Source organism: Nicotiana tabacum, chromosome 5 (genome assembly GCF_000715075.1).
Source record: "Nicotiana tabacum cultivar K326 chromosome 5, ASM71507v2, whole genome shotgun sequence".
Classification (NCBI taxonomy): Eukaryota; Viridiplantae; Streptophyta; class Magnoliopsida; order Solanales; family Solanaceae; genus Nicotiana; species Nicotiana tabacum.
The window spans coordinates 9,399,584-9,418,739 of NC_134084.1; the positions used below are offsets into that span (position 1 = coordinate 9,399,584).

General features: G+C 40.2%; 1 protein-coding gene and 1 non-coding gene across 2 annotated transcripts; both read right to left on the reverse strand.

Annotated features, from left to right (window-relative positions):
• Window positions 1–735: 735 nt before the first annotated feature.
• On the reverse strand, window positions 736–16,213 carry LOC107811405 (plastoglobulin-1, chloroplastic-like). The gene is made up of 3 exons (XM_075253320.1): window positions 15,217–16,213; window positions 1,482–1,677; window positions 736–1,269 (listed from the first exon to the last, which is right to left on the reverse strand). The coding sequence occupies exons 1-3, from the start codon at window positions 15,969–15,971 to the stop codon at window positions 958–960; spliced, it is 1,263 nt and encodes a 420-aa protein (XP_075109421.1). The 5' UTR covers window positions 15,972–16,213; the 3' UTR covers window positions 736–957.
• Window positions 4,409–4,515, reverse strand: LOC142181363 (small nucleolar RNA R71). Its single transcript, XR_012710031.1, has one exon. It is a non-coding gene; the product is annotated as a small nucleolar RNA R71 (small nucleolar RNA).
• Window positions 16,214–19,156: the final 2,943 nt, after the last annotated feature.

Here is a 19,156-nt window from a genome sequence, read left to right on the forward strand (position 1 = left end):
GGTCGATTATTCTCTTGTTGTTTGCTGCTGGAGTGTGAGAAAACTTTCTGGTGGATGACTAATGTGTTGGATTATCAACAGTTACCACAAGAAAGTTGCCACTTATAGTTTGTGAAATTTGGTCAGCAGTTTATTATCAGCAATTTGATTCTTAAATTAACCCAAACATTTGAATCCATTAGACTCAACTCCACAAGTACGTGCAAGCTTGGGCTTATTCATATGGTACCTAACGTAATTCTATGATACCCGTGAGACTTCGGGGCTCTCTGGTTCAGCTAGATCCATAGTTTTGGAATATATACACGAATCAAGATCGATAAAAGAAAGTTTTACAATCACCAACTCAAACCCATTGTTGAATATCACTCCGTGGCATATGGAGGTACTTCTGGTAGAACAAGCCAATATGGTCTTTCACAATAAAGCGATAGACAAAATTGCCGTGAACCGACTTATTAGTAGATTAATAGATCACTTCGAAATGGCATATACATCAAATATCCTAGATCAAATGTTACTTTAGTTACAGTGCTCATTGGAATTATAGTTGACTCATAGAAAGTAACAATTATAGTGGCATTATGGATAAGAAAATGAATGCTTGAATGACACGTCTCCATCTGAGAGCCCAGCATTAGATGCAATAGTTCTTAATATAATTTTCCAATTAAACAAAAAATTTGACCTCAAGAGAAGAGTGACATCAGTTTTACAAACGGCTGGATCTAAATACCACCAGAACTTCAAAATAACATCATATTAGATGCAAATGTTGTTCATTTCCAGTTTTTGGTTCCTTCCACTGTGAGTAAAGGCTACACAAATGGCATCTTATACATAAAAATGTGGGATGTATCTCCCTTTACAAACAATGTGTTGTATATTCTATATTGTATAAATGAAGCTCCTAAGACCTCTATATATCACTATACAATATACAGAGATCAGACCTGGCTACTGGTCTAAAAGAGAACTCTCTTCCTTAACAAGAACAAAAAGGCCACCATCTCCTCTTGAAATCCGAAGATCCTTGTCAAGGTATGTCGTAATAAGCCAAGACTTCGTCCTCTCACCTGGAATCGGAATCTTGAGAGGAGGCAGACCAGAAATAGCTCGGGCTATACCTGCCACAACATTTTCCAGAGGACCTAGAGATTGCTGTATAGGTGACAAACTTATGGTTTGGCCAAAGATATCAACGTTCTCCGGCAGGTCTATTTTTGACTTAACCTCTGGAGGATTAACTGTCCCTTCTTTGAATTCAACCTGAAATAGAGAGACTATTATAGTCAATAATGGCACAAGCTGGAAATAGTCTACAAGAATATGGAAGTTTATCAAGATGATCTATGCTTTTGTTTGCCAAAGAGTCACATCACCACAGCAATTATTCTCATTGTCTGTAGTAAGCGACTTGCTCCTTTTCTCTCTTCGCATAAGATACTACAATGGCAGTCCATTGCAGTCCAAAAGGTTACCTGTATTCTTGACGGACTTCGAACTTCAAAGGCAGCATTTGCACTGAAAGAAGAGGTGGCAAAAGGGCTTGATAATGTAGTTGAGTTCTCTATGGTAAGGTTGCTTGTACTAATCGCTTGGCTAATATTTTCAACCTTCAACAAAGGAATGGTGCCCACAGCCAGAAGAGGTAACAACTCAGAGAATGCTGTAAACCTGACACACAAAAAGCAACATAAGGGGGTATCTAGAATATCTAAGTCCTAGGACGCAAAATATGAATGAAAGATGAGGAAGAGTATACTCTATAGTGATATAGTTGTTCTCCTAATCGACTACTTATTATGATAATGAACATTCCAAAGATGAGTTTGCGCGGAGAAGTATGCCAGTGGCTATCTACCTCAATACAGTTTGTACATATAAGAATCCTCTTACCCTTTCCAGCAAGGAAACTTTACATTTCCAACTAGTTTAACTCACTAATGGGCACTTTAGAATATTGCAATAATACCAGTACTACAACATCGACACTTAGGCATATGCTATCCTGGGAATTAACAAAAATTGCAGTTAACATATTACCAAGACATAGTGACCTATCAAAAAAATTACCAAGACATGGTCCTCCAATTTGCTGCTAAATGCCAAATGTTTGGGAAGGCAATCATCTCAAATTATCCCGATATCGATAAGACAAGGTGTTCTACATAAATCTTAGCCAGGTCAAAATTTGAAAGCTTACATTTTTCCTCGGTTCAAATTAAATATCTGTTTTTCATCCAAAATAGGGTATGCTAAAAAATGCCAGATAAAAGAAAAGTATATACTAATGACTCAACTAGTGAATTGAAAGCAACTTATTGTGCTACCATCCAAGGAGATAGCTAGAGCGCCGGGAGCGGGTTCGGCCGAATCCAGTAACTTTGATTCGAACCTTATTTTTGTCTTAAAATGAATTATTCCAGTAACTTAAAATGATTAGAATCCTAAATCCATAAAATTTAAAACCTGACTTCGCCTTTGCTACAATCCGTTCCTGATAATAGGTGAATTGGACTATAATTAGGCCCTAAAGAACCACCTTCTTGTATAGTTTTTATGGTAAAAAGTGATAACAAAATGCTCTGATTAGTGCTTTTCATGCTTTGCAGGCTATATACAATAAAAGAAGTCTATGGAGTACTTTTGGGATCAATTACGGAGAAAAAGAGGCCAATCTTACAATATCCGCTAAGTGCACCACGCGAAGGCAGCAAAACCAGAACTGGAGATGGACTGCCGCGGTCCCAGCGTAACCGCGGTCTGACCGCGGCAGAAGGCTGTTGCGGATTCTGAGAGGCTAGTTGACCGCGGTCCGCGGTCCTGGCGCAACCGCGGTAGGACCGCGATAGGAAGCGAAAAAAATTGAGGGACTGAAGTGCAAAACACGGGATTTTTAGCCCAAAACCCTATATTAAACAATAGAACTCGTCCAAGGGAGGCATGTAATGTTTTAGAAAGTACTTTGGCAAAAGAAACAAGTGTGAGAGATCACCCAAAACATCATATTTTCTTCTTCTCTTTATTTTTCTTGCAATTTTGATCATGAATATTTTCAGAGTTTATTTACTCATTGTCATGAGTAGCTAAATCTTTTGTCTAGGGTTTTGATGGAACCTATTGAAGGATGAACTTCTTGATTATGTTAATATAGTTTGCCAGTTTAATCTCTATTTGTTCAACTACGTGTTTGTTGTAGTTAATTGACAGGATCCTCAATTAGCTGTGCCTATTTAGTATGCATAACTCGAGAGAGAGTGCATATTTAGGTGATTGTTGAACAACACCAGTCCCAAAGTATAAGAGGGATCTATAACTGCGGGTTTAAAGGTGGGATTAGGGATAACGAAGTCTTGAGTGCAATCTAAAGTGAGCTGTAATAAACAAAGCCAGCTAGCGTATCTCGGGAGAGTGCGTCTAGTAAATTATCATGATTACTCGGGAGAGATTCACAGTAAAAAGAGTGTTCATGGTTGATAGAGATGTATTGGTAAATCTATATGAAACATAAACAGAAGAGATTCCATCAATAGGGAAAATCACTACCTTAGAACCTTCTCATTATTGTTCACAACTTAAGCATATTTAGTTTACAACTGTTTATTGACTTTCAATCTTAGTTATTAAATATACATCAACTGTTATTCACAACGTTTGGGAAAGTTGATTCTAAAGAATTTAGTAAGTCCAACGAAAGTAATTGATAGGTTAATTCTCTGTGGATTCGACTCTGGGCATAAATACTCAGGTTATATTTGCAACGTCCGCATTGTCCTTTTATAAGGCATAGTTGGGCGTGATCAAATTTTGGTGTCGTTGCCAGGGAATTAATGGTGTTATCAATTACAATTGAAAGAAGTGCATGCCTAGAAACTCATCGAGATCTGGTGAAGTATTTGAAGCATTATCAGATTCCGAGAAAGTTTTCAAGGCCTTGAATCGGGCTAATCGGAAAAACAAACAACAACCAACAACTGCACAATTCGAAACAGTCATGGGGGATCATGAGGAAAACCCAGCGGTACCAATAGTGCCAGAGGCTGCTCTCTATGACTGGGCACAACCCATAGCTGAAAATTTGTCCACAACCATTGTAGTTCCGTAGATACAGGCTGAGTCATTCCAAATTACGAATAACATGCTACACTTGTTGCAGAACAAGGGACTATTTTCGGGGTCGCAAGTCGAAGATCCTCAGCAGCACTTGAAGAACTTCCTCTCTATCTGCAAAACCCAAAGGCAGCCCAACGTAACTCCTGAAGCAATCAAGCTGTTATTGTTTCCATTCTCAGTGACAAGAGCTGCCCAGACTTGGCTAAACTCACTTCCCATAAATTCTATAACAACTTGGGATGAGTTAGTCAGGCAATTCCATAACAAGTTCCACCCACCCAATAAGACTGCTCAACAAATTGATGAAATTTTGAGTTTTAAACAAAGACCAGTGGAGACAGTGCATGAAACATGGGAGCGCTTTAAAGGGATGCTGGTTATATGCCCGCACCGTGGTATTCCAGATCTGATGTTGGGGCAACGGTTTTACATGGGATTGTCAGATAGCGTGAAGAACATTGTTGATGCTTCAGCTGGTGGAGCATTTTTGAGCAAAACATGGAGAGAAAGCCAGAGTTTGCTTGACAAGATGGCACAAAATTCGGGATTGACAACCAGGAATGCACCTATCACTCCAGTGGTTCACTCAGTGCCCTTAGATCCATCCAACTCTATGGCTGAAATATGGCCACCTTATTGACACAGATGAGTATACTCACCAAAAAGGTGGAAGAGTCAAGGCAGAAGCAGCAGGTACACATCGTAGATACTACTAATGGGGCTTGTGCGCATCTTGCATTAGTCAGTCAATCGGTAACCAATGGAATGCAGAACATGATCATCATCACTACCCTGAAGACATGAATTATGTGTCTAATTATGGAGGCCAGAGACAGGGTGGTCAGAATTGGGGCCAGCAAAATAAGCAATACAGGTCAGTCCATCCACAGTTCAACAATGGAAACATGGGAGGTATGAGACCCCCTAACAATATGGCACCTTACCCAAGGCCACAGGGATATAATAATCAGAATCAGCAGCAGGGGTATCACCCTCCTCAGCAGCAGCATGGTGGAAGGCAGGAAGATGGGTTTGCTAGACTTGAGGCAATGATGCAGCAGGTTATTGGGTCTAATGCAAAGATTAATGAGAGAGTGGATGCACATGATGCAGCAATCAAGAATATTGAAGTGCAGGTGGGCCAAATTTCTATGTCTCTGAACAATTGTCCTCATGGGACACTACCTGCAGACACCCAGATAAATCCAAAAGATCAAGGCCCAAAGCAGCTGATGGCGGTAAGTCTACGTAATGGCAGAGATCTGGATGTAGAGCAAGAGAGAGCTCGAGAAACTAGACAAGCTGAGACACTTATACCAGTGCCCATTGAGCTGGATGAGTCAACGAAACTGACGGAGGTGCCAGTCCAGCCGGCCCAGGAAGAAAATAGCATCCAGAATGCGACCGAAAAAGAAGCTGAGATAGTCCAGGAACCAGTAGTTGATGTAGCAGCTGATAAGGATCAATCCCAGTTGATTGGGAAGAAGAGACCTCCTGCACCTTTCCCTCAGAGGCTGGCTAAGTACCAAAAGGAGGAACAATACAAGAAGTTCTTCGAAATGCTAAAACAAATCCAGGTAAACATACCATTGATTGAAGCTTTGAAGGAGATGCTTGGGTATGCAAAAATGACGAAGGACTTGATGTCCCGAAAGTTTGATTTCCAAGACTTGGCCACAGTTACTCTTACTCAGACATGTAGTGCAGTGGTGACCAGACCAATTGCAGAAAAGCTGTCTGACCCAGGGAGCTTTACAATTCCATGCACTATTGGTAATTTTGTTTTTGCTAAAGCACTGTGTGATCTGGGGGCCAACATCAATCTTATGCCCCAGGCGATTTATAAGAGGCTGGGCATTGGAAGAGCTAGACCCACCTCTATGTTGTTGCAGCTGGCTGACAGGACAATGAAACGACCCTCTGATATACTGGATGATGTGTTGATTCAGGTAGGAAAAATTGTGTTCCCTGCAGATTTTGTGATCTTAGACTACAGAGTGGATGAAGAGATTCCCATAATTTTGGGAAGACCATTCTTGGCCACAAGGAGAGCTCTCATTGATTGTGAAACCGGGGAGCTCAAGATGAGATTGAACGACGAGGAGATAATATTCAATGTGCAGAAATCTATGAGGCGACCAAGTGAATTCGCCAATTGTTCTCTTATTGATGCCGTAGATGTAATCATGGAGACTGATGATGAGGTGCTAACCATTGAGGACCCCCTTGCGGCATGTTTAATGAATTTGGATGAGGTGAATGGAGAGGAACTGGCAGAATGGGTGTTGACATTAGAGGGTAGAGGGTTCTGGGATAGAACTCTAGAATTTGAGCCCTTGCACTTGGAAAATCGAGAAACTCCTCCAGCCAAGCCATCTATCGAAGAACCACCAAAGTTGTAGCTAAAGCCATTGCCCAACCATCTCAGGTATGAATTCCTTGGACCTAACTCCACATTCCTGTTATTATCTCATCTAGTTTGTTAGATGTGCAGGCGCAACAACTCTTGCAGGTACTTAAGGAGTGCAAGACTGCCATTGGGGGGACCATGACAGACATAAAGGGGATCAGCCCCGCCTACTGTATGCACAAAATTCTACTGGAAGAGGGACACAAACCTTCCAGGGAACACCAAAGAAGGCTGAACCCTAACATGAAAGAAGTGGTGAAGAAGGAAGTAATAAAGTGGTTAGACGCGGGAATTATCTTCCCAATCTCTGACAGCAGCTGGGTTAGCCCAGTTCAATGTGTACCTAAAAAGGGTGGCATGACGGTAGTTAAGAATGATAACAATGAAGTGATCTCTACAAGAACAGTCACGGGCTGGAGAATTTGCATGGATTATAGAAAGCTAAATCTAGCCACACGGAAAGACCACTTCTCACTTCCCTTCATTGATCAGATGTTAGACAGACTGGCAGGGAGGTCACACTTCTGTTTTCTGGACGAGTACTCAGGATACAACCAGATCTCCATTGCACCGGAGGACAGAGAGAAGACCTCTTTCACTTGCCCTTATGGCATTTATGCCTTTCGGAGGATGCCCTTTGGCCTATGCAACGCACCCGCCACATTCCAACGGTGCATGATGGCCATATTCACTGACATGGTAGAGGACATAATGGAGGTGTTCATGGATGACTTCTCAGTGGTAGGGAATTCATTTGATGAGTGCCTGATAAATTTGACGCGAGTGCTGAAACGGTGTATCGAGACTAACCTGGTTCTGAACTGGGAGAAGTGCCACTTCATGGTATAAGAAGGCATAGTCTTGGGGCACCGGGTGTCAAGCAAAGGAATTGAGGTGGATCGTGCTAAAGTGGATGTAATAGCAAAGTTACCTCCTCCAACTTCAGTCAAAGCAATCAGAAGCTTCCTTGGGCATGCCGGTTTCTACCGGAGATTCATAAAAGACTTCTCAAAAATTGTCAACCCTCTCTATAAGTTGTTAGAAAAAGATCACCCTTTCTTGTTTTCTGATGATTGCAGGGTAGCATTCGAGGAGCTGAAAAAGAGACTGGTCACAGCACCTATCATTGTTTCCCCCAACTGGGAGCAACCATTCGAACTCATGTGTGATGCCAGTGACTACGCAGTGGGGGCAGTGCTAGACAACGGAAGGACAAGCTGATGCATCCAATCTACTATGCTAGTAGAACGTTGAGTGGAGCCCAGCTGAACTATATTGTGACTGAGAAGGAGATGTTGGCTGTGGTGTTTGCTTTCGACAAGTTCAGATCATATCTGATTGGTTCTAAGGTAATTGTATACACTGATCATGCAGCTCTCAGGTACTTGATTGAGAAGAAGGAGTCTAAGCCGCGCCTGATTCGTTGGGTGTTGCTGCTGCAAGAATTCGACCTTGAAATTCGTGACCGTAAGGGCACAGAGAACCAAGTCGTTGATCATCTATCACGACTTGAGGGAGCTGAAAATGCAGTTGAGGTTGAAGATATTCTGGAAACCTTTCCAGACGAGCAGCTGCTCGCTACTAATCTTGAGGAAGCGCCATGGTATGCAAACTTTGCAAATTACCTGGCTTGCGGTATAGTTCCCTATGACCTTTCATCTGTACAAAAGAAAAAGTTTTATCGTGACTGCCGCATGTATTATTGGGATGAGCCTTACCTGTTTAGAATTTGTGTTGACAATATGATCCGGAGGTGTGTCCCCGAGATAGAACAATCTTCTGTTTTGCAGGCTTGTCACGCATCGGCTTATGGAGGACATTTTGGAGGGTCAGGACAGCTGCGAAAGTGCTTGAGGCCGGATTCTTTTGGCCAACAGTGTTTAAAGATGCGCACCAATGGGTGAAGGGCTGCAATGAATGTCAGCGGACCGGGAACATTTTCCGTCGCCATGAGATGCCCATGAACCCAATTCAAGAGGTGGAATTGTTTGATGTCTGGGGGATTGACTTCATGGGTCCCTTCGTCAGCTCCTATGGCAATAAGTACATACTTGTTGCTGTGGATTACGTGTCCAAATGGGTAGAAGAAGTAGCGTTGCCCACTAATGATGCAAGAGTGGTGGTGGGTTTTTTGAAGAAGAACATATTCACCAGATTTGGGATACCAAAAGCGATTATCAGTGACGGAGGCACTCACTTCTGTAATAGAGCTTTCGAGAAGTTGCTTGCAAAGTATGATGTACGCCACTAGGTGGCTACCCCTTATCACCCGCAAACTAGTGGGCAGGTTGAAGTGTCCAACAGAGAGATAAAGAGTGTGCTAACCAAGACTGTGAACGCTACAAGAACTGATTGGGCGAAAAAGTTAGATGATGCACTCTGGGCCTATAGAACTGCTTTTAAAACACCGATTGGTATGTCACCATATAAGCTGGTGTTCGGGAAGGCCTGCCATTTGCCAGTGGAACTTGAACATAGAGCGTGGTGGGCACTGAAACAGATGAATCTAGACATCGAGGCTGCGGGCACAACGAGAATCACAGAATTGCATGAGCTCGACACTCAGACATCTTGCTTTTGAGAGCACAAGGTTGTACAAGGAAAGAATGAAGAGGTTGCACGACAAGAACATTGTGGAGCGAAATTTCAATCCTGGAGATATGGTGTTGTTTTATAACTCACGATTAAGGCTATTTCCGGGTAAACTCAGGTCACGATGGTCTGGACCATTTAGAGTGGTCGAAGTTTTCCCTTCAGGTGTTGTCGAGAATGCCACAGAGAAAGACTCTCGTACATTTAGAGTTAATGGGCAGAGATTGAAACTATATGTGGGCATGAGCGAACCAAAGGAAGTGTCTGAGCTACATCTGACTGAACCACAGAGGTCGAGCGAGCCTTAAATGCGCTCATCTGCGTCGTGCCGCGACGTTAAATCAGGCGTTGCGTGGGAGGCAACCCACGAATGTGTTGTAAGTGTAATGCATAAAAAATAAAAAAAAGTAGTAGCAGGAACACGCCCAGACCGCGGTCCCAGCGTAACCGTGGTCGGACCGCGGTCAAGGACCTCCTCTGACAGAAGTCTACCGCGGTCCCAGCGTAACCGCGGTCAAATACCCCCTCTGAAAGAGGTTTACCGCGGTCTCAGCGTAACCGCGACAGACCAGCGCGAGCCAGGTAAGTGCAGAATTTTTTTCCCCCCTTTTAATAAACCTAACCCCGCACTATTCCCCCATCCCCTTCTTTCTTCTCTTCTCTCTTTCACACTCTCCTATCCCTCAAACCCCCATTGTTGCCCCTCCTTTCTTCTCGATCTCTCTCTCCACCACCTATCCCTTCCATTCATCCTCAAGGTAAGCTTCTTTATTCTTTTCTCTTTCTTTTACATAACTTAGTGTAGTGTTTTAGTGTAATTTTTTTTTTCTTTCTTTTTCTTCTTTCCTTTTCTCCATTATTTGCTTCTTTTGGCCATGATTGATGTTTAAATGGTTGGGTGTTCATTGTGCTTAACTTGGGGGCGATTTTTAGAAGGTTTGGAGGCCTAAACAAATTTTTTAGGGTGAAGCTTGGTGGAGGGGTCTAAATGGCCGAAAATTGGGGGTGTGTTGTAAAATTTTGGAGCACTTTGTGCCCTTCTTGGTTTGTGGTGGTGGTAGCATTTGACATGATTCGCTTGTGGGAGATTGTGTGGGGTATTATATGGCGGAATTGTAGAATTAATAGTGGTGTGAGGGCACTAGTGGAAGTTGTCAACTTTGGGCACCTTACTAATTGGGTATACTGACATTGATTGTCAAAAGGAAACTGTTCGGTGCCATCAGGTGGCGAAGTCTGAGTACCCATCCGACTGGCACATGTTAGGATGCATCTGATTGTTACCCTGAATTGTCTGCAGGTAATATGGCCCGAAAAAGGCGAAAGAGCTCGGCAAGCACTTCCCAAATGCCAATATATGATGCCACCAGGTTTCAGTCACAGGAGGCAGAGGACGCGTTTCATGCTAAGGCCACCAAAAGCTTTATCCCTGAGATTCCTGTTGACATGGCTGCCCTCCGTATGGAAAAAGCAGACATGTATGAGGAAATCAAACGGAGGGAGATGGAGTTCTTGTTTGATGAACCTGAGACGGCAAACCCGATGATAGTCCGGGAGTTCTACGCGAACTGCCCGGAAAATTTGTGTCGGTCTGTGATTGTGCGGGGCAGGGTGGTAGATGCCTCAATTCTGAAGATTCACCAGGTCTTGCAGCTGCCCCAGTTCACTGGTGACATTGATCATTACCACGACGTCCAAGGGGTCACTTGGGACACTATGATTGAGACAATCTGCGCAGGGGGTTGACCAATCTGGCTACAGGAAAACATTACCCTTCACTCCAAGTCGTTCACACATGAGGCTAAGTGCTGGTTCACCATTATTTGCAGCCGGTTATTGCCCACGGGCAACACGACAGATGTGAACCACCTACGGGCTCTATTGGTGTGGTGCTTCGTCACCAAGAAAGACTTTGATGTGGCGAGAATTATTGGAGATGAAATGATCCTTCGGTCACCTCTGCTATCTAAGGGGTTTAACTTCCCCTCACTTGTGACGAGGTTGTGTCTGCTGGATGGTGTCCCCACCAATCCTACAGATGGAGCTTTGCCCGCAAAAGCGGCATTCAGAGCTTCAAAGATCACAGTGGGCAGAGATACACCCATAACCATTGAGCTTGATGATTAGGATGACGCCTCAGCACCCATGGCACCATCCAAGAGATCCTATGATGGAGCCGGATCCTCTCGGCGACCCCATACTGGGCAGGGTTCTCTAGATCATAGTCCAGCCGACCCATGTTGCATTCTTTGGAGGAAGAGGTGGCAGATCTTCGCTCCTCGGTGGATGGCTTGCATGTGCGTATGGATGCCATGTCTCAGCAGCAGGCCAGGTCTGAGAGCCGGATGATAGCTTGGTTTCGTGCTTTGGGGAGGGCTTGTCATGTGGATCCCAGCACCGTCTCCGACTCCGAGTGACGCTCAGGGAAGTCTTCTTACCCTTCTGCACTTTATTTGTGTAATGACATGGGGACATGCCATATTCTTTTTGTGTTGGGTGGGAGACTTGCTTTAGTGGTGTATTGTTAGTGTACATATACATTGGTTGTAAAATAAATAAATGTAGGAGACTCTTCCTGAGGACGGACCACTTGGACAGTACTCTTAAGGGAAGTAGTCCATTTAGATTTTTTTCTTTTTAGGTAGTGTAGTAATTCCTCATTGGTTTTTCTTTTGACCACGGTTCTTTTCCAAGGGCTTTTATTGAACCGGGTTAGGTAGATTTTTCTTTAATATTTTTAGGACCCTTAGGACTCTATTGGACCAAAATGGGTGAAGGCAAGAATGCAACCCGTAATGTACACACCTGCAAATAACGAAAACGAACTTGAGGGTGCGACGTCTAGGCTCGTTTGTAGACTCGTAATTTTATGCCTTAATTCTGCACACCTTGTCTTTCTTGAATGCTCACGTGAGTGTGTTGACAAACTAATTCGGAATGAGTTACACGTAAGTGTGTGTGAGATAATACTTGTATTCTGTGCTTGCATGCGATACCTAGAACTTGCCCTGTGTGTTTGCAAAGCGAAATAGAAGTTGTTTGGCCTTAGAGATGATTGAGGCAGTTCCTTGTGTAGCTTGTATAATTATGAATCCACATGTACATATTGTCATAGTTAACCCCTTCGAGCCTGAAGCCTGTTCTTTGATAACCTTACAATAACCTACATCCCTGTGTTTGAATAATTTGATTGTTTGAACCTGTACCTCCTAGAAGCACTTGAATCGTTAAAGAGCATATAAAAGTCAAAGTGTGGGGTAGTAATGGAGAGGGAAAAGGAAAATCAGGAAAATACTTGAATGGTGCAATGACTATGAAAAAAAAAAAAAAGAGGCCAGTTGCACCTAAAGAAAAGTGGGGTAGCCTATGAAACAAGTGTGGAAGAATGATTGGGTTGAACATGGAAATTGGAATAAAGGGAACGATTGTATTAAAAGTGTTTCGGGAGGTTAGTCACTATATCCAAATATATCCTACCCGTCCCTTAGCCTACATTATAACCAAATAAAGACCTCTTGATCTTGGACTGAACAACTTGATTAGTACAGTATTACACTAAGGGCAAGCGTATGGTGTATCTGTGTGGCATGTGAATGTTCTTTGCTGAGAGTGAGTGGATTCGTTCTATCTATAGTTCCTTGTTGCTTGATTTTATGTGTGTGGAACTTCTCTCAGAAATGTGATGTGAGGGCATGTGACTCAGGAAGAAAAAGCAAGTTTTCACCTCTGTTTAGAGTAACTAGAGTAAGCACGAGTGTGGCATGGCATTAGAGTCTTCATATGAGGTGTGGCTGTTGCACTGCTTAGGTTGTTCTTTCATAATGGTGGGTGTGACATAAACTGGGTAATGCATCGAACGATTAGGCCTAGAAGTGTGGTTCAACTTGCTCGAGGACGAGCAAAGATTTAAGTGTGGGGTATTGATAATAGGTGAATTGGACTATAATTAGGCCCTAAAGAACCACCTTCTTGTATAGTTTTTATGGTAAAAAGTGATAACAAAATGCTCTAATTAGTGTTTTTCATGCTTTGCAGGCTATATACAATAAAAGAAGTCTATGGAGTACTTTTGGGATCAATTACGAAGAAAAAGAGGCCAATCTTACAATATTCGCTAAGTGCACCACGCGAAGGCAGCAAAACCAGAACTGGAGATGGACTGCCGCGGTCCCGGCGTAACCGCGGTCTGACCGCGGCAGAAGGCTGTTGCGGATTCTGAGAGGCTAGTTGGCCGCGGTCCTGGCGTAACCGCGGTAGGAAGCGAAAAAAATTGAGGGACTGAAGTGCAAAACACGGGATTTTTAGCCCAAAACCCTATATTAAACAATAGAACTCGTCCAAGGGAGGCATGTAATGTTTTAGAAAGTACTTTGGCAAGAGAAACAAGTGTGAGAGATCACCCAAAACATCATATTTTCTTCTTCTCTTTATTTTTCTTGCAATTTTGATCATGAATATTTTCAAAGTTTATTTACTCATTGTCATGAGTAGCTAAATCTTTTGTCTAGGGTTTTGATAGAACCTATTGAAGGATGAACTTCTTGATTATGTTAATATAGTTTGCCAGTTTAATCTCTATTTGTTCAACTACGTGTTTGTTGTAGTTAATTGACAGGATCCTCAATTAGTTGTGCCTATTTAGTATGCATAACTCGGGAGAGAGTGCATATTTAGGTGATTGTTGAACAACACCAGTACTAAAGTATAAGAGGGATCTATAACTGCGGGTTTAAAGGTGGAATTAGGGATAACGAAGTCTTGGGTGCAATCTAAAGTGAACTGTAATAAACAAAGCCAGCTAGCGTATCTCGGGGGAGTGCGTCTAGTAAATTATCGTGATTACTCGGGAGAGATTCACGGTAAAAAGAGTGTTCATGGTTGATAGAGATGTGTTGGTAAATCTATATGAAACATAAACAGAAGGGATTCCATCAATAGGGGAAATCACTACCTTAGAACCTTCTCATTATTGTTCACAACTTAAGCATATTTAGTTTACAATTATTTATTGACTTTCAATCTTAGTTATTAAATATACCATCAACTGTTATTCACAACGTTTGGGGAAGTTGATTCTAAAGAATTTAGTAAGTCCAACGAAAGTAATTGATAGGTTAATTCTCTGTGGATTCGACTCTGGGCATAAATACTCAGGTTATATTTGCAACGTCCGCATTGTCCTTTTATAAGGCATAGTTGGGCGTGATCAGTTCCCTTCAAGCTCTCACGATGAATCTATATGTTAACAAAAAATCGAATTCAAACTGTTTTATCGTATAATCTTAGCTAGCATGTTCACTCAAAATACCAAGACTAGAGCTACTTTCAGCAAAACAACGAAGGAAATTTGAAGAAAATGAAGCATGGCAGCATCAGTTTAAATGATACTGTCAGCTGTAATCTCATATAGCTTCGCAAGTACATAAACAAATCAATCAACTATTCCTTACAACAATAATAACAAATATGCTTCAATCGAAACAAGCCGGATCAACTATATGAATCCTTATTAACCATAATTCTCATCTCAAGCCAACATTATGCAGATAACAGTAGTAACAACTATGCCTCAACCCCAAACAAATTGGGGTCTAGTATATGAATCTCCACTGATCATGTTACTCCATTTAAATCATCGCATGTCAATATTATGCATGACCACATTATGCCGAATAAAAAAATAAAGAGTATTAGAAGTTCTCTATACTTTTCACCACCACCAAATTCTCCAAAATGGCTAAAATATTCCTAGAAGATATAGCACCTAAAAAACATATCAACAAGAACAATACAGTCACTATATTCCCATATGTGAGGTCTAGGATAGTGTATAGGCAAATCTTACCCCTACCTTGTGCAAGTAGAGAGGTTGTTTCCAAGAACAAATAATACAACTAAAATATATTCCCAACTACTAATTGGTATCGCCTATATAAATCTTTTTATTCCAATCAACTACTCATTGATCCCAACTTAGTTGGAACAACAATATGAATCCGCCACTTAGTCCACTTGATTCACATACATTTCATACAACCGCGAGTACATAAAGCCAAAAACAGAAAATTTAAAAAGAGAAATGAGAATCAACAACTCACACTAAAATCCAGTTCCCATCAAGCAACTCAGGTGATTCAACTGGGCTCGGAGTTGGATTTGCTGCCTCCAACTGAGAAACCAGCTCCAGAGCCTCGGCCCGAATCTCCGATGAGGCCCTGAGCCCAAATTCTGTCCGATAAACCGTGTCCATTAAGCACCTTTTCAGCTCTGCAACCCTCTCTTCTTCACCTTTCGGAGGATCCGAAACTGGTAATCTCGTTAAGGGTCGGGTCTCCGGATCCGACGCTGTTTTATTATCAGAAACGCTCTCATTTTTAACTGGCTTAGCTCCGATCCATTCGTCTTCGTCTATAGGAGGATCCGAATCCGACACTGTCGGAGCGGGCCGGGGCTCCGGATACGACTTCTCACCCCACTCATCTTCAATTACTGGATTGTTGCTGCTCCCCACTAATTCAGCTCCTCTGCCCCATTCGTCATCATTTATAGGAGGATCCGATTCTGATAACTTCGTTACGGGTCGGGTATCCGGTTCCGACCTCTCGCCCCACTCATCAACAAATGAGATTTGTTTATCATCAGAATTGCTGTCGTTTTGGTTGAGTTTATTGCCCGGAGATTTTGGTACAAAAAAATCTTGAGGATCATTAAATAATGAAAAGGATGAATGAATTGTAAATTTTCTAAATCTAAAGTTCGAGATTGAAGAATAAGGAAGAAATGAAATGAGGCAGTAGGGTTTAATGGTGGTTTTAGTGTTGAAAATGAGAGATGGCGAGTGCAAAATGGACATTTTTTTTCTACTTCCGGCAGCTTAAGCGTTAGTTGCCGATGGAGTGCCCGGCTGACGCAGTGGTTGATGACGGTGGTTTTTGCTCTTTTCAGCCGGTGGTGACCGGTGGAGATGCTGCCGGACACGACAGTTGACGACGGTTGTTTTTCTCTTTCTTCCAGGTGCTTATCCGTTGACTTATAGTTCTGCTTCACAAATTTTGTACGTTTATTTATTAAAGTATTTAAATTTTATATTTACGATATTTGTGTAGCTTAATGGTATATTGGTATATAGCTTATTTGGCCGCCTTCTTTTTTTTAAAGCAAAGCGATTTTTTTTTTTTGTCAAAAGTGTTTTTTTCTTAAAATTAAAGTATTTGACTAACCTTTTCAAAGGAAAAAAAACAATGTTTTTACAGTTTTTAAGAAGGAGAAAAAGTAGCTTCTCTTCAAAAACATTTTTTGAAAAGTACTTAGAAGTATTTTTAAAAAGCACTCAAACGTACTTTTCAAATTAATTAGTCAAACATAAAGTGATTCTCACAAAAAGTACTTTTTAAAAAAAATATTTTTGACAAAAGTACTTCTCAAGATAAGTTAATTAGAAGCTTGGCCAAACAGGTTAATAAATTGATAATGTAAGCTTAATGCTATATATAGTAGTAGAGCCATAATTTTTATTAAGGGTTGTCAAAATTTAAAGAAGTAAACATACACAGGACAAGGTGATTCAGTGCATAGTATATAAACATAAAATAAAAAATCCTATCTAAACAGTATAATTTTCTTACGAAAAAGTGTCAATTGACACACCAACATGTCAATTGACACACCAACATGTCAATTGACACCCCTTGGAGCTATGTGGCTTCGTCACTGATTATATACTGTTATACAAAAAAAAATGGATGCAACCAAGCATATATCTAATTTATAATAATCCTTATTAAGTACTCTATTCAAAGAGAGATAATATTTTTGATAGCCAATTAATTAGGAGATAATAGTTAAAAAGGTCTTTCCCCTCCTCTCCCCCGCAACCTCCCTATTTTTACTCCATCTAATAGAGCATTATTTACAACTATCAGTTCTAACAAGAATAAATTGTTAGCCTGAATTCTAGATTTTGAATAAAGAGATTATTTTACATATATCACCGTCAGACCTCTCTATAATATTATCCTTATATAACAAAACTTCACTATAAAAGCCAAGTTTTTCCGGAACAAATTTTTATATTATGTTATAATATATATTTTCTATAACAGCACTTCATTATAACATCCAAAAATATTTGGAATAAAACGAGACTGTTATAGAGAAATTTGTCTGTACATAAAATTGAGGAGAAAATATAAATTCAAGGTGACTTGCAATACCTATATTAATAGAACCAGTACTCTTTTCACATTTGATGAAGACCATACATTGGAATCTGGTAATGCTACTCTCTTCGTCTCATATTATAAGTCGTGGTTATTAAAAATAGTTGTCTCAAATTATTTGTCATTTTAGAAGTGTAAGACAAAATTGATTATCTTTTTCCTTTGTTACCCTTAGTAGTAATAATTGACCTTGAAGACGACAAACACTCAATTATGGATAACTTTGTTCAAATGTCCATGAAAATATATTAAATATTAAAATATGAATACGGGTAAAATAATCAAATCTCATTCTAATTAATTTTTTTAAGGGATGTGTACAAGAGAATCGTGATGAATAATATGAGACGGAGGGAGTATTACTTACTCTTTCGGTCCCGAACTAACAGTCACTTTAATCAAAAAGTTGTTACAAAATAGTTGAAGGTTTATGAATCCAGTACTGATTTCAATTATTCTCAACTATACCCTTGAGATTAAGAAATAGTAAATCCTTTTAATACTACTCAATTCTTAAAAAAATATTTAATAGAAGGTAACTTTGTAAACTATATCATGTATTTATTATTTTATTGACGAGCATGAAACGAATTAAAGTAACAATTAAAGCAGGATGGATGGAGTAAAACATTAATTGAAATAGGGAAAGTACTAAAACAGTTTGACAATGTAAAATAACAATCTCAAATCTCAACTTACATTAATAAAACACTCATCACCATTAGAGTATACGGTTATAGACACATATATATCCGGGGAGGAGTTGGCATAGGATTTACGGGTTCGGTCGAACATAGTAATTTTGGTGCAAACTCTATATTTATCGAAAAAGATTCATTGACTATATATAAATTGTTAAGCTAGAATCCAGTAACATAAACGAATTAGAATTTCAAACTATTTAAATTCTGACTCCGCCTCTATATATATCAAGTACAATAATAGTGAAAATCCCGTCAAGATCTAAATTTATAGAATTTCTTAACCTTGCAGCTCACATTGGAATCAAAACAATAGAAATAATATGTAACACTACCTCACCATAGATGATCGGGTGCAAATCGCTTAATTTAAAATTTATCAGCTTTTACAGCGGACTCAACTCATTATATAATATAACTGATCTCACAATTAAATATTTATAGATATTCAATAATTTTGTAATACATATATCGTACAAAAGCTACTAAGTTTACATGCACCTGACATGATAGATCACCCCGTAACATTCCATATTCAAATTGCTTTATAAGGCCCAATTGTTTTTGGAACTAATTTTTGATAATAGCAATTCACTGTAATAGTAAAAAAGATAGTTGGAACCAACAAAGTTATTATAAAAAGGTTTGACTGTAATAAATTACACGCGCTAATGATCACCTTGATAGAGTTTAATATCACCCCTTTCTTTCTCTCCAAGTTTTATTTTCTTATTTTTTTGGTGTTAGACTATCGAAAACAGACTATCTATTTTTCGGGATAGGGATAAGGTTTGCGTACGCACTATGCTTACAAGACTTCACTTTTGAGAATTCACCGGGTAGTTGTGTTGGTGTAACATTAAGGGGATCGGAGGAACGTTTCACTTAATTTGTGAAATATACAACTATCGAAATTCTTCACCATATTTCAAAAGTGAAAATACGTATAATTAATTAACTTTTAATATGAGAAAAAATTAAACTATAAAAGTAGAATAATAATTCTAGCACAAAAAAGAAGAAGCTGAAGTTTGCTTTAAGTTTTGAAAATTTGAATTCACAAACTCAAGTTTTACTAAGATTTTTTATTTTGTTTGTTTCAGAAAGTATTTGTTTAA